This window comes from Mercenaria mercenaria, chromosome 6 (genome assembly GCF_021730395.1).
Source record: "Mercenaria mercenaria strain notata chromosome 6, MADL_Memer_1, whole genome shotgun sequence".
NCBI lineage: Eukaryota > Metazoa > Mollusca > Bivalvia > Venerida > Veneridae > Mercenaria > Mercenaria mercenaria.
This window is the reverse complement of record NC_069366.1, coordinates 81,098,914-81,120,785: the sequence shown is the minus strand read 5'-3', so window position 1 is coordinate 81,120,785 and position 21,872 is coordinate 81,098,914. Positions and strand designations below refer to the sequence as shown.

At 34.4% G+C, this 21,872-nt stretch overlaps 3 protein-coding genes across 3 annotated transcripts; all 3 read right to left on the bottom strand.

Annotated features, from left to right (window-relative positions):
* Nucleotides 1-631: 631 nt before the first annotated feature.
* Nucleotides 632-5,294, bottom strand: LOC123549992 (uncharacterized). Its single transcript, XM_045338440.2, has 4 exons — nucleotides 5,213-5,294; nucleotides 4,491-4,678; nucleotides 3,761-3,877; nucleotides 632-1,419 (listed from the first exon to the last, which is right to left on the bottom strand). The coding sequence occupies exons 1-4, from the start codon at nucleotides 5,292-5,294 to the stop codon at nucleotides 1,360-1,362; spliced, it is 447 nt and encodes a 148-aa protein (XP_045194375.2). The 3' UTR covers nucleotides 632-1,359.
* A 3,104-nt stretch (nucleotides 5,295-8,398) lies between these two features.
* On the bottom strand, nucleotides 8,399-15,279 carry LOC123549994 (uncharacterized). Its single transcript, XM_045338441.2, has 4 exons — nucleotides 15,094-15,279; nucleotides 13,822-14,009; nucleotides 11,805-11,921; nucleotides 8,399-8,731 (listed from the first exon to the last, which is right to left on the bottom strand). Exons 1-4 carry the CDS (start codon nucleotides 15,173-15,175, stop codon nucleotides 8,672-8,674), a joined length of 447 nt encoding a protein of 148 aa, XP_045194376.2. The 5' UTR covers nucleotides 15,176-15,279; the 3' UTR covers nucleotides 8,399-8,671.
* Nucleotides 15,280-17,047: 1,768 nt separating this feature from the next.
* Nucleotides 17,048-21,454, bottom strand: LOC123549995 (uncharacterized). Its single transcript, XM_045338442.2, has 4 exons — nucleotides 21,283-21,454; nucleotides 19,465-19,652; nucleotides 18,389-18,505; nucleotides 17,048-17,567 (listed from the first exon to the last, which is right to left on the bottom strand). Exons 1-4 carry the CDS (start codon nucleotides 21,362-21,364, stop codon nucleotides 17,508-17,510), a joined length of 447 nt encoding a protein of 148 aa, XP_045194377.2. The 5' UTR covers nucleotides 21,365-21,454; the 3' UTR covers nucleotides 17,048-17,507.
* Between the last annotated feature and the right edge of the window lie 418 nt (nucleotides 21,455-21,872).

Genomic DNA, 21,872 nt, shown 5'->3' with positions numbered 1-21,872 from the left:
GAGACCAGTCTTAACTCCATCAAAAGTATAGAACTACCTTATTTAAATGAATGTTTTAAATGCATTTTTCACATTTTTTAAGGATCGTGCAAACTGTTTTCCTTCTCTGTTCTAATTATGCCATTTTGTTGAGTTACCACTTCTCTGAAGAAAAAGAAGACGAACAACTTTCAGAAAATATACTCATACATAAAAACTACACTTGTTGATATTATTTAAGTGAATAACTGAGCCGCGCCATGAGAAAACCAACATAGTGCGTTTGCGACCAGCATGGATCCAGACTAGCCTGCGCATCCGCGAAGTCTGGTCAGGATCCATACTGTTCGCTTTCAAAGCCTATTGCAATTAGAGAAACCGTTAGGGAACAGCATGGATCCTGACCAGACTGCGCGGATGCACTATGTTGGTTTTCTCATGGCGCGGCTCATTTTAGTAAAGTGTAAACTTGAGCAGAATTCAGTCTGTTTTACAAAACTCTCGTAGTTTGCTATTTACGCCGAACTTTGACAGCTGTTCTTCATATTTTACAAACATGAGTATAAGATATGAATAAATATAGATATTCAATTCAATTCGATATTTTATTTGGCATAAACAAATAAATGTTCATCGCCAGTACAGTGGCGTACAACCCTATACAACACAGTGTTTACAAAGAGAAAAGCATGAAATTAAGATATAATCTATAAACCAATTGTATGAGAAAAATATCTAGTTATTGCAACTTTGCAAAATAAAGGAAAGACCTGTACAATTCAAAGGTATACAACATTTTGCATATTCAAATAATAATTGATATATGAAAAGTTTTCATATTCTTTATTCAAATAATAATTGATATATGAAAAGTTTTCATATTCTAAGGGAGCATTATCCTCGAAGAATGTTAGCTTCGTAGACATATTTAGCTATATTATTAACCAGACTACTCTGTGAGCAATTTAACAGTGATTTAAATTTGGCCAAACTTGGCCAGTGGCAGTAATAGTTTGGTAAATAGTTAAGATAAATAGAGAACAATTTAAATTTCTAGTAAATCTTACATATACATTGAAGTAATTATACGTCTAAAAGTAAACATACATAGATTAAACTTTGTTCGATACATCTTAAACAGTGAAAACAACCAATATGGTTGACTAGTTAATATATCGGCACATTTTATTAATGAAACATTTTCTACATTTATTTTAAATTTCAATTCGCGTGCTCTTTCATTTCACGCAATCTCTCTATAACATACTTTTCCTGCTTCTTATGATAACTGATGTAAATCGACATAAATAGTGTTTGGATCTGCTGCATGAAAAACACCATGTTCCTCTCTTTAACAGTGTGATTTTTTCGTTGTCATGGTTACGCCTTTTTGTAAATCCTCCTGCCGACAATACTACGGTCATTTAGTGGACTACTGTCCTGAAATAACAAACAAATCAGCAATTATACTTTCTACTACTGCTGCTGGATGCCTATTTCTGTCACGATAGAGTTTTTCAAGAAATGTTTTCTAACTTTGCAAAAATGCATGTTCTTATCTTTAATCATTGCGACAGATTTTGTTTAAAACTGTTTTAATTTTTATTGCGCACTATCTTACTTAAGAATTTTCTTAAAGAAAAAAACAAACATTTTAAACTATAAAATTGAAAATTATATACACACACATGTAAATAATAGTACTAGCATCAATTGTCGATTACCGCTGTACCTGAATAGTAATATATGTTTCTTAAGTATTTTGATCAATCCGTTACAAACCATACTATTAACTATAAACTCTACGAAATAAATTGTCAGTCAGCTTACTGAACGGAAACAAAGTATACATGTTTCAAGATTTCAGTAACCAATTCAGCACCTGTTTACTTTTTTTTCTATATGAATTACGGTTTACGGCAGCTTGTATGCTTTATGAAATTGTATTTGTTAAGAATTTCAAAGGTATGTATAGTTTTCCTATTCAAAAATGATATAAATCCAAGTATACATTTTGGAGAAGTCAACAGAAAAAGCATAACTGATCATATAAATATAAAGATCAGCAAAGTGATTGAAATGTCTTACCCTATATTTGACCCCGGGGTAACCGACTACACCTAAAAGTATTACTGCCTTTTATACACTACTTCGTGGTCGCATACATGTGAAAAACGACTTATTTCAATTTTATTGAGTCGGCTAAAGGCTGAAAGCTTTTTGACGAGTCCTTGCTATCCAACGATTCTCTAAATGGACCGAATAACATGTGAAGGGATGTAGTTCCATTAGATTTCTCAAATTTCAAACAGTTCACTGCATGAATGAAGTTAAGTTGTGTCAATTCCCTTTGCTATGACCAATATACGATGTAATCTGTCATATTTATGACTTGTAATTGTGCAATTCTCGAATGTAACTCATTAAGCATAAATGTGCATTTTAAGAATTGAGCAGGCTTACAAATCTTGGGTAACATCCAGCGAAAGACAAAAAATAGTTCCAGCAGGGCTCTAGATAAGATGCGTATTAGCGTAAATTACGCATAGAAATAATGCAAATACGCATGTCTAATAATTTCTAAGCGTATAAAAACGTATATAAAATTACAGAAACGCACACAATGCTTTTTTAAAAACAAAATCTGAATCGTCTGGATGCGTTAGGTAACATAGCCGATCAGCCTTAATTCTCCCACATTGAACGTAAACACGCATCGTATGATTTCTATAAACTTTGCGTGGGTTGAATTTTGCAGTCAGTAAACGGATAAATTATCGGAAGAAGAAGCTCTTACCGGTTTGTTTAGTTACTACTGATATTAATATGGTTTTAATTCTTATTTTTCGAGAAATAAACAAATCGGCGAAACGTTGAATTGTATTTTCTTGTAGTTTTTGAAATCGAAAGTAGATCGTCTATGTTTGGCGAAACGAAACAACTTTTTTATGAAAAGATTTAAATAAAAGGTAATTTAACCGTAAACTTCAATGTCAGATACTGCCAATTGCTGCTAAATGTCTTCGTATCATCACAATTTGTAAAATATATTGTTCAAACTGGAGAAAAGTGTAATCGTATCCGGATATAATATTTTGGGTAAATATCGAGCTGTGTTATGAAATTTTAAGAAAAAAACTAAAAACAAACTGAAACTGGTAGACTATACTGTCAGTACATCAATCATTAGCCGACTCAGGCCATTCAGGCCTTTGATTACATTTTGTATGTTCAAGGCGTAATGCCACTTTACCCCAACCCACTCCCCGACACTTACCCTGTCCATGCACATACATATAATAGCATTAAATGAATTTCAAGCCAAATATAATTGTTCGGCAATAGTGGGTCGAAACTTGCTGTAAGTCTTGTTAAAACATTGATGATGAGTTCGACAATTTTCCATTTAGTGTTTTTTCCTGTAGGCATGAAGACTGCAAGCAGTTTTATTTTTGTCCATTTAGAGATGTCAAAATTATAAGTTAATTTAAATTCTAAATGTAACGAAAAAGACTTGTATTATAGTGTTATATGTCACCTGAAATAACAACAAAAAATAAGTTATGAAACAAACTGCCTAACAAAAGTTAGCAACAGTTTAACCGCTTTCTAACAGCGACCCTAAATCTCTTTTTATTACAACATTTTATATTAAGATGGTTTCAAATAAGAAGAGCTGCCAACGGTCAATATGCAAAAGGTGACAATGCCAATAAGTAATGATTACGTTCTGATAAAATACAAAAAGCTAAAATATACACTTTCTTACAGCTGTACTTACAGATATAAGTTCACCATCTTTTACAAACATAACCGTGGCTACATCTATCTTCCTGGGACCTGTTAGCTGTGACCTACTTTCGAAAGTTAGTTTTCCGTTTTCGAAAGTACATGTTAGCTGAAAGAAACACGTGCCTCTCATATATTTCTATGCAGTCTATCGATTAATGTAAAAGAAAGAAGACAACAGTAGTTAAATAAATAACTCGCGTGAAGTTGGATTAAAATGCAAAAATGCACATTCTTGTTAACTTTTGTTATTCCAAAGCATCTCTTAAACGACATAATAAGTAGATAACGATTCCTGTCGACACTGCATTTTTTCCTAGAAAAAATAATTAGTACAACTTGCACACTAACAGGTTTAAGCCCTAAAACTCCACATTGCATATGTCGTGATTACACGCGATTCAAGTCACATAAAAAGGCATATGTTCCCCGTGGCGATCAGCTTAACTGGTAGATATTTTAAAGAACTTGTTGATGTCGCCATCATACCACTGCGGATCACAGCCGATTTCGGTTCATGATTGGTACATTTAGCTTTGGGGTGTCGGGTGTGAAAGTCTCGGGGGTTATCATTCCTTACCTTAGTGCTGAAGCGGAAGAACGACACACCCGTTTGAGAGAGGATGGGCTGGGACGGGGCGGTGAATTTTTGTCAGTGCTGCTGGAGCACTACTATCATTCTTCTGATTATTACAAAGGGAGAATAATTAAGGATATAAAACCTTGTTGTGATAAAGCGGTGGGTCTCTTTTGTTGTCCTTCGCCTCAAACTCTTTGCCAAACTCGTATGTTATGTCGTGCATTACGCCTCGACCCAGATCCGTTGAGTGAAAAACTTTATCACCTTGGCGTACAATTTTCATTTTAGGTTTGTTTTCCATGAAAAAGTCAATATCTTCTTTTTGCATGCCTTTAACAAAGAGATATATTAGCATGGTTTGCATTTCTTATGGAAAGTAGTTTAAAAACAAATCGGTATTTATTTAGTCAATACTAACATATTTTAGCTTGGCAGTGATGGAAGTTTCAGTCCAAAACTGCAATATCCTGTATCTGTAATTCACTTTAGGTGTTTTGCCTTCGATCTCCGGGTAAGGAGAATGTTTTCCGTGACGACTTGACTTTGGAATTATGTTTGAAGTCGTTCTCAACCTCTAACTAATGTAGAAATCAGAGAACAGGTCTAAACTGGTACAGAATCCAGAAACACATAATATATAACCGAATTGCTGTAAGCCCATAAACAAACATTATCACTTGTTTGAATTGTTTATTCTGTGGATTTAGGAAACAATTTTCTTAATATGGAAGACAGCTGGATGGCTGCATCAAAAGCTTGAATTTTACATCCCAAATGGAGTTCTCAAACCCACCGTGTTCAGGGTTCTGCAACCGATACAAAATAAACGACTTAAAGTAATTAATGAAAAGGAAATATACTTACTCATAGCCTCCATTGATTCTCTCAGGTTGTCGGTCCGGACACATACCCATTCGCCGCAGAATAATTTCTCGAATTCATCCATGTTTTCTATAAATTCTCTTTGGACGAGTTTACGGGATCAAAATATGGCACGTAAAATATTACACTGTATATTAATCTAAATACTTAATTCGTCATTCATTCTTAAACCTGTATTGATTGGGTGAACATTTAACATGAAATGCAGCCCTTGTCCTTTTAATCTACTGACAGATTATCATAAAACAGTTGTTAGTTTAAAAATATTAATAGTTTATTTAAGCCCTCTTGAAACCTATTTGGTTGTGTATGTACGTGTGTGCTTTCGTACTTTTAGCCAGCAGAGTTTTATTTTTAATTTGGAGCATATACCTATCCTTCTGTTCCGACAAAACATTTTTATCAATCGTTATAATAGCAAATTGAGTGCCTGTTATTGTTTATCCAGTTAGCATCGATAAGTCAGACCAATATCGGCTAACCGAAATCTGTTTATGATATTTATCCGACTATCAGCCGGTATGAGAGGTGTGCCGACACCAATCTGTTGTGAACGATATGATGAAACCATATCTAAATCTGATTAACATCTAACATAACATTAACATCTACTTATACTTTATTGAACATTATTACATTCTGGCCGAATAGTTAAATTGATTTGTATAAGATGTTGTTTTTATATTTACACAAAATCTTGATGTTGGAAGGAAGCAATATCAAAGCGATATTATGTGAACTTTGCAAAACCCTTGGTGGCCTGATAATGAAATCTGAAATTGATGTTGGGCAGATATTGAAAACGGCATCGCATCTATGTCGACTAGATTATGTAATGCTATTTCTTAGCCTTAGAACGAATGTGTTATATCTAGAAACAAGCTATTTTTCAATAACATAGCTGTTGGTAAATAGTGTCATTGTAAATAAACAAATACCTTGGACTGTTTGCAATGAAAATTCTTGTCTCGTTCCCTACAGTGACGTTGCGTACGTTGTTGGCGAACATCGGAAAGTTTTAAGTTTCGTACATTTCAATGTTTCATGAAATTCGTTTTAGAAATACGGTTGTTTATCTTCTTATATCACAAGAAAGGTAAAACAATCTCCCTGTTAGTAAATATGATCGCATTTGCGTTTAACAATTAGTAAATATTTAATTCGACATAGAATCATAGAAAACAACACTAAAACGTCATGTAAAATGTAACAGAATTCACCAATGCGCATTATTTAACGGCTTGGTAAATTCATAAAATTATTTTTTCCGTCAAATATGAAGACTCGGTTACGTGACGTTAACTATATTTGACGTCATTGCAGTCATTTGCTGTTCAATACTTCCTGTAACAAACAGGAAGCAAAAGACAGATCCAACTTAAAACGTCAGATTTAATGCCTTCCCTCGACAGGATTTGTTAAAATGTCTGTATTTTCTTTAACTATTGTATGCTTTCTATAATATTTATTTTGACAAAAAGTACATAAATTCTACTTTTGAATTAGTAAGTTTTTGTCGTATATTGACTTTGATAATGGCGTTTAATATATGTATACTTTAATCTAGCCGCGATGTCACACGTGTCAAAAAATGCAAAAAAATAAAATAACGAAGTTGTTACGTGCCGAAATATTTAAAGAAATATGTATTTGTTTACAAAACAGCGACTACAGTCTGAAAGTACATACAATTGTCTGCAAATTGATATGCATAAGTCTTACGTTGAATATGAATTAAATTTAACACATGAAAATTGCAAAATCTAGCCGAGATGTCACAGCCGTGAAATTAATGTAACGTCGACGTTACGTTTGAAAACTAAATAATGTATATGTATTACAATTGTATCTGAACACCGCAATATAATTCACTGTCTGATAAATAATTATATTGAATAAATATTATAAAATACATCTATATCAAATATTTCCTTAAATATCGAAACGACATGATTTATGAAAACTGTAGTCCAACCACCCCAAGTAATCCCTTTAACGTCTAAACGGCTAAAAACGACGATAACGTCAGTTACGCTAATGTACGCCAACAATGAGCGTAACGTCCGTGTGATTGCCAAAAACGTGGTATGGAAAGACAATCTCAACGAAATGACAGGTCACGTTCATTTGTAAAGTTACATATACGTACATTTATACGTGGTTTTAACTTTGCCTCAACTTAAACCGTATCTATGTCAACAAATCTTTTTTCTTGTTCTTTCATCCCGTTTTATTAATGGTATAATGCAAATTCCTTTTTGCATCGGAGTTCATTTCCAAATGCGTAAACGGTGGCCGAGAAGCTGTGGCTAACAAAAATAATGGCAGCACGCATAGCCCGCCCTGTTAGTCTCCTGTTTTTGACATTCATTCTACGTTGAACTATGCAATTGCAGATGAGACAGACAAGAAAATGACTACGTCAGAAAATAACATTACAAGTAAATTTGGACAATGTAAAACTAGGGTCAGTGGGTACAAATTGGCCTTTGTTAAAGTACACAGTGTTGAGTATATATACACTACAAAACACTAATTAAGATACACTCTGAGTAATTAAAGTAGCATTCTCATCTCCAAAAGATCCTGAATTACCAAGAGCACAGAACAGATCACGTGGAAAATCCACTTTCCGTTTATCATCGAAGGAAGAAAAAAATATTACAAAACGCGGAATTACTCCTTGTACTGCATACATTGTAATTCGTACTCGTAGGCCAGTTGACATAAATTGTTTAGGGCATACTTTTCCTCATTTACATTTCTTGATCGAAAGTCACTTTAACCATTTTTTGGTCTTTTTTAAAAAATAAGATGATATCTTAAATGTATTGAAATATCCTTGCAAACTCTAGTCCCCTTATCTCAGAAAAACACATTCAACTTATGCAACAATACGTATCTCTCTTTATGAAATGTAGCTTTTATGACTTCGCCAAAAGGTTTTGTACGTTAAAGAGATATAATGTAGCCACGGCTATTCCGGACACACGATCACAAACAAACTATTACTACTACTTTGAGTGTTATTCTTTTCTTTTTTATTTAAAAACATGTTTAGCAAATACATTTGGAATACATTGGTATAATTTAAGTGAATATTTTAGTAAACATGTGTAGGTTAAACTTTGTGTCACTTTACCTAAACAGTAAAAATAAACAATCTGGTTGACTAGTTAACATAACGGCACATTTTATTAATGAAACATTTTCTACATTTATTTTCAAGTTCAATTCGCGGGCTCTTTAATTTCGCGCAATCCTTTTCTTAATGTTACAGATGTGTGGATCTAAACTGAATTTTCCATTTCTATATATTAATGGCAATTTCTGTTTCTATTAACATTCTTTTCCTGTATACGGTAACTGGTGTAAATTGACATTAACAAAGTTTGGGATCTGCTGCATGAAAAACACCATATATCTCTTTCGTTGCGATGGTTACGCCTTTTTGTAAATCCTCCTGCCGACAATACTACGGTCATTTAGCGGACTACTGTCCTGAAATAACAAAACAAAAATTTAAAAAATACGTTCTTCTACTGTTTAGATCCCTAATTCTATCATATCTAGCTTTTCACGAAATGCTTTTTTACTTTGCAAGAAAAAAAAACATTTTAAACTATACACATCAAATGTAAACACAGTTGCAACTCAATATCTCGAACTCGCTTATCTGAAAATTCCGGCTATCTTGAAGATAGCTGAAGTACCGTCCCGAAAACACGTGCACAAAATATCATTTTAAGTCGAATTTTGGATATCGAGAAGTGAAACCATCGAGATGCCGAATTTCAACTGCAGCAGTATCAGCAATTATCTACTACCGACGACAATCAGTCAGGTCCAATAGATGATATATTGCGGTAAATTGATTGACATAGGGTGTAAATAGAGTGGCAATTATCTACTACCGACGACAATCAGTCAGGTCCAATAGATGTTATATTGCGGTAAATTGATTGACATAGGGTGTAAATAGAGTGGCAATTATCTACTACCGACGACAATCAGTCAGGTCCAATAGATGTTATATTGCGGTAAATTGATTGACATAGGGTGTAAATAGAGTGGCAATTATCTACTACCGACGACAATCAGTCAGGTCCAATAGATGTTATATTGCGATAAATTGCTTGACATAGGGTGTAAATAGAGTGGCAATTATCTACTACCGACGACAATCAGTCAGGTCCAATAGATGTTATATTGCGATAAATTGATTGACATAGGGTGTAAATAGAGTGACAATTTATCTGTATTCTAAGCGAAATGTTCTTGTTCATTAATTTTGCTTACGTAAATGATGTATTTGACAAATCTGTATAAATATGGTGTCAAATTGTGTATAGCCGAACTAGACTGGCATAAGCATGGCTCGGAAGCCGGCCAGGGCTAAGGCAATCCGCTGTGGACCTGAGAAGGTATGAAGAAGGGGGCAGATAATTATGAAATGCTAAAATGCTTATTTGTGCTAGCTGAAATTTTATTAGCTCTGTCAGTCCGAAGTTATACTATTCGTGACAGGAAATAAACTAGAGTGAAACTAAACAGTGTTTTAAATTGTTTATCCGGCGGATTAAGGACCGTTACGCTACAATATTTTTCACTCGAAAAATGATCAAAACCTAAGTATACATTTTTTGAAAGGTTTTTTCACTCTCTAAACAGGGATAACATACCTTATCATTAAGCTTTGATTTCAAATATAAAGATCAATGAAGTGATTGATGTGTCTTACTCATCAAGAATATTTGAACAAGGATTACAACCGGGGTTACCAACTATACCCAAATGTATTATTGAATTTTGTACAATACTACGTGCTGGAGGGAGACATACACAGGTTTAAAAATGACTTGTTTTAACTGTATAACATTTTTGATGTTTAAGGCGTATAACAGCCCCCCACCCCTCACACACAAACACCACTCCCCCCACCCCAGGCTCCCTGCACATATATATGAAGGCGTAAAATGGTTTTCAAGAACAATATCGAAATTCTGATACGGAAATTCCTCAATAAACTTTTGGAAACAGTGGTTAACATTAAGCTATATTTTTGCGCTGACATTAATGAGTTAGAAATTTTGCCCTTTAGTAACCAGTTTTATCTTTCTGTAATCATAAAAACTACAATATGTTTTATTTAATTGACTTAGAGATGTAAAATACCTTTCCAAAATGTATAGTTTATATACCTTCTAAATATAACAAAAATATTCGAAAAGATTTATATGCCATATGACGACAAGAAATCAAGACACCCAAATGGGACTTAGTCGCTCGCCTGATGAGGACCATGATCATCTGACCCTGCTTCTGACAAAGTTTGGTGAACATACTTTAAGACGTTGATAAATATTAAAGTTGTTTATATTCTGTTGTAATGGCCCGAAAATGCGTTACTATTAGAACTGACTTCTAGATAAGACTGAACTTATTTGTTTTCTATTTCTAGTTCTGGTGTTCCTTAAATGGGACCAAACAGAACCATTTGAACAAATCTGGGAGAGGACATTACAATGACGCCACAGTCCAAGTTTGATGAAGATCCATCAAGCAATTATTGCAAAGACGTTGTTTAAAGGCATTTCTTGTTTTAGCTCTAGCAGCCCCTAAAAGGCGTCAAGTGTCCCATATTGAAAAACATTATTGAGGACCTTATAAAAGTACTACAAATCAAGTTTGACGGAAGATCCATCTAGCGATTCATGAGAAAAGGTCATTTAAAGGCATTTCTATTTTATCTCTAGCAGCCCATACAAGGTGCGAAGTGCCCACAATAAAAGGTTGTAGAGGACATTAAAATGTTACAAGAGATCGAGTTTGATGAAGATCTATCAAGCAATTCATGAGAAGAACTTGTTTAGAGGCATTTCTATTTTCAGCTCTTTAAGCCCTTAAAAGGGACCAAGTGCCTCCACTTGAAACAATTTGGAAGAAGATCTTATAACGATGCTACAGTCCAAGTTTGAAGAAGATCTATCCAGCAGTTCATGAGACGAAGTCATTAAAATGTAATTCTATTTTAGCTCTAGCAGCTCCTAAAAGGAACAAAGTGCTCCCATTTTAACAAATATGAGAGAGGACCGTATAGCAATGTTACAGACAAAGACTGATGAAGATCCATCAAGTGGTTCATGAGAAGAAGTCGTTTAAAGGTTATTCTATTTTTAGCTCTGGTGGCCCCTAAGAAGGGCCAAGGTTAACCATCTCAACAAACTCAATAGAGTTCTATGCCAGGATGCTATAGACTAAGCTTGGAGTAATTCTTACCAGTAGTTTCAGAGGAGGGGATGTTTAAGTAAAAATATTGACACAGGACGACGGACGAACGAAGTGCGCCGGGCCATCCACCTATACTAATAGCTCACACTGGATAAAGTTCAGGTGAGCTAATGAAACATGAAACAAACCTTGCAGCTTTACCGCTTTCTTATTCCGAACCTTTTTATGACTACATTTTGTGTCATGGGAGGAGTGCTGCCAACGGTCAACATGCGAAAGTGGACAATACCAGTAAGTAATTATCCTTTGATGAAAAAGCAAACACTAAAATATATTTACTTACCGAAATAAGTTCACCATCTTTTACATACAAAACGGTGACTGTATCTAGCTTTCTGGGACCTGTTAGCTGTGACCTGCTTTCGTAAGTTAGTTTTCCGTTTTCGAAAGTACATAGTACCTGAAAGAAACACGTAACTCTGATAATTTGTAAGCTGTCTATAGGCAAATGTAAACTGGAGCGGTACAGCAACAATGGAACAAATTATTCCGCCTCTATTCCTGTCGCAACAACGTCATGTTATAAAATGCACATTCTGTTTAACTTGTTTTAACAGACAACATCTCTTAATTGACATATTAACTAGACGATTAAGGCTGGAGCCATTGTACTGTAATCGTCCTAGAAATAATAATAAGCTCGAATTGTATGCCCTAAAACTCAACAGTTCATATGTCGAGTTTACGCCCAGTTCGAATCAATCTTCCTAATTCGGGAGAACAATTAATACCAATGAAATATCTTGTGCTAATTAACCACGGTACACTGAGAGATTAACTGTAGTGTACCTTAAACATATGCATGAATGCTGCATTTTAAGTGCTTATGTGGTGTATATTTGGTGGTAGGTGATTGGTTGTAACTATGGCCCCGTCAATACTTTTTTTTAATATTTGAGGTACCTTTGTTCAAAATGAATTAATATTAATGTTTAATTACTCAAAGAAATCAATGTGTACGTGTATGCAGCTATAAGTAGTAGATGCAAATATTTGGCTACACCTTGATGAGTCATTATTTTGGCAGCAGATTTGTATGACGCATATTTGAACTAGCAGCTCATATTTGGCTGTCCTCCTTGAAAAGTACCCGAGAGTCAATATGGTTTGAAATAATTCTGCCACATTTAATGTACACACGCATTTAATGTTCACCGTTAAACTTAAGTTAAACCTAACTCTAATCTTTTGTCAGTATATATTGACCATCGAAAAAAAAACATGACGACGAGTCAATAAAAATCAGATTCTTAAAAAAGAGTGTTGTTTTATTTGCAATTTTGGCGAACATTGGGTGTTGGTGAATGGGGGAGAGGAATAGTTGCAATGAACATTTATTCAGAACTAATTCGTTTAGATGTACACAACAGGGAAAAGTAACCATGGTAACAGACGTGTAATAACGTGTCTATTTCAGCATGGAAAACAAAACAAGTCTAAAATAGCATGCTTTCTATGAGATGCATTGTCGACCTTATTTTCTCACGCTTTTTGTTCGTGGAAAGCGCGCAACAACACGGCTAAATTATATTTCATACCTGCACAAACAGATCTATGAATGGCACTTTAAGTATATTCTATATCGTTGTTTATACAATACAAGCGTGCTTTTTTTCAAACATATATTATATTGTCATACTAAAGATCGAATCTCCGTGAAATGTTCTGAAGATTTATGAAACACATATACCAGCGCTGATAAGAAAAATCAGACACTCGACCAATTAAAATTTCATTCTTTCTCTGCGTAAAACAATTGATTTTTATGGAAAAACTTGTAGTAACAGGATTTATCACGATATTCTACGAGATAATATTCTAGCTTTATTTCAATGTATAGCACAAAGCAATATCAAGATCAATGCAAAATCTGTGTAATTATTGATTTTGGTAATAAATATTACTTACAGTTCCTTAAGGCTTTAAAAACAGATGAAATAACTGTTCAAATAGATGTTATGCATAATTATATGGGTAGAAAACACTTCTTTTAATATTGCACATGAGCTTTTAAGATTAGAGCCATAAAGGGGGGTAATCAAAAACAATGGACGCAATAAAACTTTCTATTATGTTAATCAATATTCAAACCCTTGTTAAATATTACAGAGAATAATTATTGAAAATAGGATTTACCAAGAAATCAATATATTTTACATTGATTGCGAAAAATGTGGCAACAAAGACATTATGAGCCTTTTAGGAAGATACTAGTAATCCAGTCAGAAGGAATTGATTTTAAGTGAGCGAATAGTCTTTAGCTGAACGACATTAAAAAGAACAATTAAGGAGATAAAAACCTTGTTGTGATACAGCGGTGGGTCTCTTGTGGTGTCCTTCATTTCAAATCCTTTACCGAGCTCGTACGTAACATCGTCGACTACGCCGTTACCCAGATCCATTGAATGAAAAACTTTATCACCTTGACGTACGATTTTCATTTTTGGTTTATTTTGCATGAAAAACTCGATCTCTTCTTTTTGCATGTCTATAACAATAAAGAGATATATAAGTAGAGTTTTAGACTAGCTAATAGACTGATAATAAAGAATTTGTCACAAAATTTCAACTTTTGTAATTTTTCTTTTATTATATGTTATAGTGACAAATGCCAGTCTATTTTAGAGATTTTCTCAGAGAACTGATTGTGGACATAGGATATGGACTGGCTACATTCACAATTTTAAAAATAAAAATTTAAAAAATGATATATCATAGTCTAGGAGCTAGTCTAGTAGAGTTTATAAGTATGGTTTGCAATTTTTTATTGGAATAGTTTAAAATCAAATTGTTATTTATTTAGTTAATGCTAACATATTTAACTCGAAAGTAATGAAAGCTTTCAGCTAGTTTGAATCACTCTGAAGTCCTTGGCAAAAAAACAACAACAACAAATGTGCTGTCATATGAAAACGTGTGCGGTCATGACACCAGTGAGGTTCGAAACAGCGAATACTGGCACATGTATTTAAGATTTACCGAAGGGGTCGTCGTGGTTACAATCCCCGGGTAAGGCGAATGTTCTCCTTGACGAATTGACCTTTGAAATATGTCTGAAGTCGTCGTGGCCCTTACGGCTGATATAGAGACTGGTACAGTACCCAGAAACACGAAACCGAAATGTTGTTGACAAATGGCGTTTAGCCAAAGAACAAACACAATCACATGTTTGTATTGTTTATTTTGAGGATATAGGACACAATTTAGGTAATATGCGACTATCTAGCTTTTAGACTACTAATATATGTAGACGTCACATGCATTTCCGGGCAGTATTTCAGACACTTGTATACTTGTATAGCACCAATGACCTTCAAAGGACAGCTGGATAGCTTCGTCAAAAGCATGAATTAACATCTCAAAACGGAGGTATCGAACCCACAGTGTTCAGGGCCAAGTGATCTGACGGAAGTTTTCACCAGGCCACGAAGGTCCGAACTTTTTTTTGAAATTTACCCGCAGTTTATAATATCCTTAACAGGAAAATAATTTATAGCATAATTAGTACATTTTTTTGCAACCGATACAAAATAAACTACTTTAAATAACTAATTAAATTCAAATTCACTTACTCATAGCCTCCATTGATTCTCTCAGGTTCTCGTTGCGGTCCAATTCCCATTTGCCACAGAATAATTTCTCTAATTCATCCATGTTCTCTAAACTGCTCTCGGGATAATGTCAGACTTTTGTACCAAGTTTAGGAGCAAAATATGGCACGTGTATTAGTGATCTAAATTTTAAACTGATTCGTCATTTATTCTTAAACCTGTATTGATTGGCTAGACATTAAAGATAAAATGCAAATATCATAATACAGTTGTTAGTTTAAAGACAGTACAAGTTCATTTAAGCCTTTTTGAAACATACTGGGTTGTGTGTATGTATGCGGTTATTTTTTCGTCTTAGCCTGAGGAAAAATGATAACTAGCACATGCATGTAGGGTATGATCGCGAACCTAAAGGTAGTTAATCATATATTTTGGTGAACGTATGGATTTGTTCAAAACTTTAACACCCGATCATTCACATTTATCTGTGTTCACTGAATCCTTAATACATGTTAGATTTTCACTGGTGTTTTTTTTTTCAAAATTTATTTTCATATCCTGGTTATCCAACCAAGATATTTTAGCATAATATAAAGTTAATAAACATATTTGATCTAAGGTATAATATGAATATAAGCACTGTTGTATTAGATCTTTCCCAGATTTGCATTGACAAGTTTATATTCAGCCAAAATTCATAACTAATGCAAGTTTGTAAAATTATTATTACCTCCCTTTGCGTATCTCGGTGGCACAACCAAATAGATAAATTTTGAAACTCAGTGCCGCGCTGTTTTAAATATTGCCTTTTGTTTCAAGTACTTATTATATCCAAATATTCATCTAATGCAAACGTAAAACAAGAAATTATATTGAAATCTAATGATATAGTCCCCCTTTTAACAGTTAATGGTACTGTCCAAACTGAAAGATGGACAAGTTCATTTTAGAAATTTAGCATGGTAAGGGTTAATACATTTCGGCCAAATTTCGGAAATCAATTAAGGCCCGATGTTATACATTTATTGACTTATGTTGAGGTCAATAATATGTGTCCTCGGTCAATATCATTTTTACAGATCCGTATAAACACATATTGACCGGAACATAAGTCTATAATTACCAATCAAATGAGCGCATTTGAGAAGGGTATATAATATTGTTTTATACTGACTCAGAATCTTGATATTGGAAGCACTATCGAATCGATATAATGTGAACTTTGCAAATCGATGGTAGACTGATATTGAAACTGAATTTGATGTTGGGCCAATTTTGAAAACGACATCTGCTCGAAGTCGGCTAGATATGTAATGGTTGCTGGATATCAGCTCGGTATATCTAGAGTTGAAGAGGTTTCACTTTGCTTTTTGTAATCTAACCCTATCATATTACCAACACGTGTTTACCTTACCTTGAAACAACCTAACGCAGGGTATGGCTTATAAATCGAATTACGCAGATGTCAAGTACATTGTTGTTTGTGCCCATAATGTCCGTCCTTCGTATACGGTTGTGCCTGATACCAGTTATAGGGGCAAAACACAAGACAAAGAGTCAATTGCGCAGTGGTATGCAGGTTTGATCACAGTACAAGTGATCTGTTTCGATTCCCGTTTGCGACTTTTATCCCAACTTATGTTCAGTTCTGGGTGATAACTTAAATTGTTAAACTTTTAAGATGTATCGGCCTAGACTGTATTAAGCTGGAAATAAGTTGCCCATCCATTTTGAGCGCATGGGAGCGTTCGTCAAACACCAACGTTGATAAGAATCCTTTACCTATCCGAGTGTGGGCGATAATCTTCATCAAACTACCCATGAAATATCCCTCTCAGCTACTATGCGCCATCCTCTGGTGAGAGATTGTCACAGAAAAGGGAGATGACTATATATATGATAATATGAAAATGTTGCAGCATAATCTTGCTGACCTATATTCTTCATGACTGTAAAACAAGCAACAAACAACGGATATTTCTTCAATTTTATTGCATCCCGAGGTATAAATTGAACCTTCTTTTGATTTAAAAAGAGAGAAAAATGACACATTAAAAAAATTAGACATGTTACAAACAAAAATCATTCGACAGAGCACATTACTTTGTTTTTGTTATATGTTTGCAATGTGTGTTAAAATACTAAAAACGCATGTTTAAAAGACGCTGCCTAATTGTAAATGTGTGTGTTTTATTCAACATATAAAAGTGGTCTGATATTGGGGCCAGATGTCGCCGATATTGAAACTACTTGAAACTGATGTACAACACGACATGGATCCGATAAACAAATGATACCGGTCCAATGATGGCTAGAAAGTTTGCAGGGTTAACTTATATCTCCACACATTTCTAGGTCTGTTTAAATTAGATGTTAAATGAATTATGCTGGTATTTTCTAAAATGCTTGCTGCCGTTTTCGACGTACATGGCTGTTTACGCCTTTTTGTAGATCCTCTTCCCAACAATACTACGGTCACCTAGCGGGCTTGTTTCCTGAAAAGTGAAAACAAAATTAAAATATCCATGTTCAAAGTTATTTGTTATAAAATCGATTTATATATTACGACAAATTTCTACAATTATTACATATTCATAAGCTTTTTTATTTTACAAAGATTATTTCAATACAAATTTAGAAAAGATCATGTTTGAGCATGAAAAACTAATTAGAAAATTGCCCTAAGTAATGTTTCGGATGAACCCGAATAGTCTACTGTTTTATATCCAGATGCATCCGCTTCAGGGGAGATAAATGATAACAGCAATATTTAATAGTATGATGGTGTAGTTCATATTTCTATTACATACTTTACATATTTTAGCAAAAATATCGCGAACGCGGTTTGTATTTTAGAGATTGTATTTGTGTACAATGTTTGCACTATTTTCTTTTCGAACTGTCCCCCCCCCACCCCCACCCCCCGCCGCGGAAAGACCACGTTAAAGAACACACAGTTGTTATCTTCCGCCGAGTCTTTTCACGTGATGCCAGTTAGTTGAGAATGTAAAATTAAAACAAACAGAAAAAAGGATAAAAACAGCACGCGTGGGATTTGGGCATCCGAGTTCCCACAAATTGCGTTTTGATTTATCTTTCATCTCCTTCCGACAAAACAGTACCCCCGACAGTTTTTAAAACAAAGTCAGTCGAGCTATTATTTCGTGCACTATGTATGGAAAAAAAAGATGTAAGAGGAGTGCAGTATATTTTGTTCTTTGGTCACGTGCGGCTTCGTTTGTTAACTTAAATTAACGGCTGCCTGATCGCTTTTAGTGCTACGGACTATATATTGACATCTCGTTGACTTGCTTACCGATATAAGTTCACCGTCTTTTATATACATGACTGTTAGCATATCGATCTTTCTTGGACCTGTTAATTGAGATCGGCTTTCGTAGGTCAGGTTTCCGTTTTCAAAGGTACAAAGAACCTGAAAAATAACACAGATATCACGTTTTACATGAGTGGCTATCGTGAAAAATGAAATTCCAGGAAATATCACGAACAATAAACATTTGACAAAAATACTGCCCAAAAATGTAAGTCAGCTGCAACTGCGTTTTGAAATCTGTTGTCAGAGTTCCTGATGTAAATTTCTTATGTTACTTCGCAAATATTCAGAGTTACAGAATGAAATAATTTACCATGTTGTGTGTGAAAAGCTGAAATTAGACACCAGTCTCAAAATGCAAACATGCCATTGGTCAGTTTCGGAAATGTGCTCAGAAACAACCAATCAAATGCTGGAATTTTGAGACTGGTCTCCTAACTCAGTTTGATCTATTCTTGCTTGTTGTAGCTCAAGATAAACTGTAGTAGCATGCCTTCAACTCATTTCGTACGAACAAATTATCAAGGAAATCCTGATTTAAAACAAGAGCACCGCCTTGTGGGTGCTGACGCTCATCTGATTTTTTTGTGTAATAGAAATATTGTCCTACCCATGATTTTCTAAGTCTAAAAAGGGCCATCATTCTTGCAAAAAGCAGGATAGAGTTATGTTTCTTGATGTTCAGTGTCCACTTATGATGGTGAAAAACTGTTGCAAGTTTTAAAGCAATAGCTTTGATAGTTTATGAGAAAAGTTGACTTAAACATAATACTCAACCAAGAAAATGATTTTCTAAGTCCAAAAGGGGCAATAATTATTGCAAAAAGCAGGATGGAGTTATGTTGCTTGCTATACAGTGTCAGCTTATGATGGTGAACAAGTATTCCAAGTTTCAAAGCAATAGCTTTGATAGTTTAGGAGAAAAGCTGATCTAAACATAAAAGTTAACCAGGCAACGCCGACGCCGACGCCGACGCTGACGCCGACAACCGCTCAAGTGATGACAATAACTCATCATTTTTTTTCTTCAAAAAATCAGATGAGCTAAAAATTAAAACCTTGTTGTGATATAGGGGTGGGTCGGACTTGGTATCTTTTGCCTCGAACTCTTTGCCAAGCTCGTATGTGACATCGTGAACTGCGCCTTTCACCAGTTCCGTTGAATGGAAGATTTTGTTCCCTTGGCGCACAATTTTCATCGTGGGTTTGGTGGTCATAATGAATTCGATATCTTCTTTCGGCATTTCTTAAAGAAAAAAAATTGTATAATAAAATGTACAGCAAATCTCCACTGAGAACGCATTCATTTTCAAACGAAAATGGAAAAACGACAACGTTTAATGAGAGATTGCACTACAAATATCTTGAAATATCGAAAATCATCAGCCGTAGTTTATTTCATTTTATTTTAAATTAGGAATTCACGGAAACGGACATTTTAAACCAAGTAACCAGTCGAAAATTGTGAACCATAAAAAGAAGTGGTGATTGCAGTACATCTACGAATATTTTTACGTGTAGTATTTTATTCCTGGTTTATTATAAGGCATCCGAGTTGGACGTGTTCAAAACATTGCAATTTTCTAAGATTTTAGACGAATGCATTAAGAAGCTGTATCCGAAGATTTACACGATTTAATTTTAGGTTTATGAAGTGAATTCGTGAAAAAGAAACCGATAAGGAGGGAAACGGAGCGTAGCGGAGTGACCGACCGAGGTGAATTCTCTTCATGGACTCTATCTGACATAGTGTGAAATCAGAATTGCAGTCAGTCGTGTCGGATTCTCCGCCAACCTTTGACCAGGGTCACTCAAAATGACACTGCTTTGACTTACAAAAATGTGTCGGCTTCCTTTGAAATACGATGAAGGGGCAATCATTGGTACGCATGCGCATTCAATCGACGCTCTTCAGTGTGTAGAGCTGTTCTTCGAAAATTATTGCTACAGTCACATTGGTCTTAAGGAATAAGAAACCACATTTTTTGAAAAATAAGTCGCTCTGACTGGTCAAAAAAGTAGGTTGCTCACTATGCGTAGGTATCAACCTCCTAATTTCAGATTAGGAACGCGGAATCAGACCGCGTGTTATATTGACTTTGCTAAATAAAATGAAATAAGCGTGATAATTGGCATTGCAAAAAAATAAATATTTTTTTCTCAATTTGAGCGAGCTCAAAATAATGTCAATAGTAATTCAAAAAACACTTGTTCTTTCTGCGTTGTTTGATTTTAATTTTTCGTCGAGTGCTATACTTCTAGTCGCGTCCTGTTTCTGTTTATATAATTCATGTTTAGATAGTTTTGTCTGGTATTAAAAGCAATTTACACAATTTTTAGGATACTCAATTTCTTCCACGTCAGTAAATATTGACCAAGACATGTTCGTGAATTAAGTAATGTGTGCACACGCATTTGGTCATGTCTAGGCTCATATTTAACACAGACCTGACCTATAACAGAGATTTAATGCAAAAATCATGTAAATTCCTGTACAAATAAAACTTTATCTAATTTTTAAAACGTGAATGTCGAAACGTTATTAAACATAATCATATGAAATTATATGAATAGCTGTTTCTCAATCATTAAATACGAAAGATAAAGCTTAAATATTTTTTGTCATAAAGGTCGGACTTTGCATTGTCACATTATTAGTGCGCTGTATATTCGGTTTAAGATGGAGTCTCAGCCTTTAGATTATTAAAAAATGTAACAGAATATACAAATAAAATAATGACTTAAATATTTTAAATGTATGCATATACATACGCCCTTTGCGCGCACGTGCAGATACACTGAAGCATGTAATTTAGATAATGCAGAACTTAGAACTTAGACAAAATTATTTGACTGAAAAAAAGAAACGGACTTACTGCTGTCTTCCATAGATTTTCGTAAGTTTTCATCTCTGTCGTACAACCAGGTATGGCAAAATGTTTTCTCTAACTCATCCATGCTAAACTGAAATTTTGACTACAATAGTTGTAAAGACTGTCACCGTTAACTGTAACTGAACTAATGAGTTGAAAACTGGAACTTGGGTATATATACTATATTAAGGACCCTGTAAGACTATTATTGTATTATTGATTTAATACAGCCAATCTAAAAACCAAGTAAATATCATGTTTGGTCATTCTAAATCGTTAAATATTTAAACAGATATTAAGCGAAGCACTTAAGTACTCTGTTTCATGTCCGATCTCTTTCAAATTATTAATCACACTACGAGCATTTAGCATTACTGATGTCATGAAACCTTTCCATAGATTACAAAATAGGAAAATCCCTTCAATTAAAATGATATTAGAAATAAATAACACCGCTTCCATATAAATAATTATGTTTGCGACATAACTGCTGATTTAAGGATAAATTTAACGGTTGTCTCATTCTTCTCCAGTTACTGATGTCCATTTCTTTCGAAAAATTCACGTATACAGCTTTTATTTTTTTTAACAGA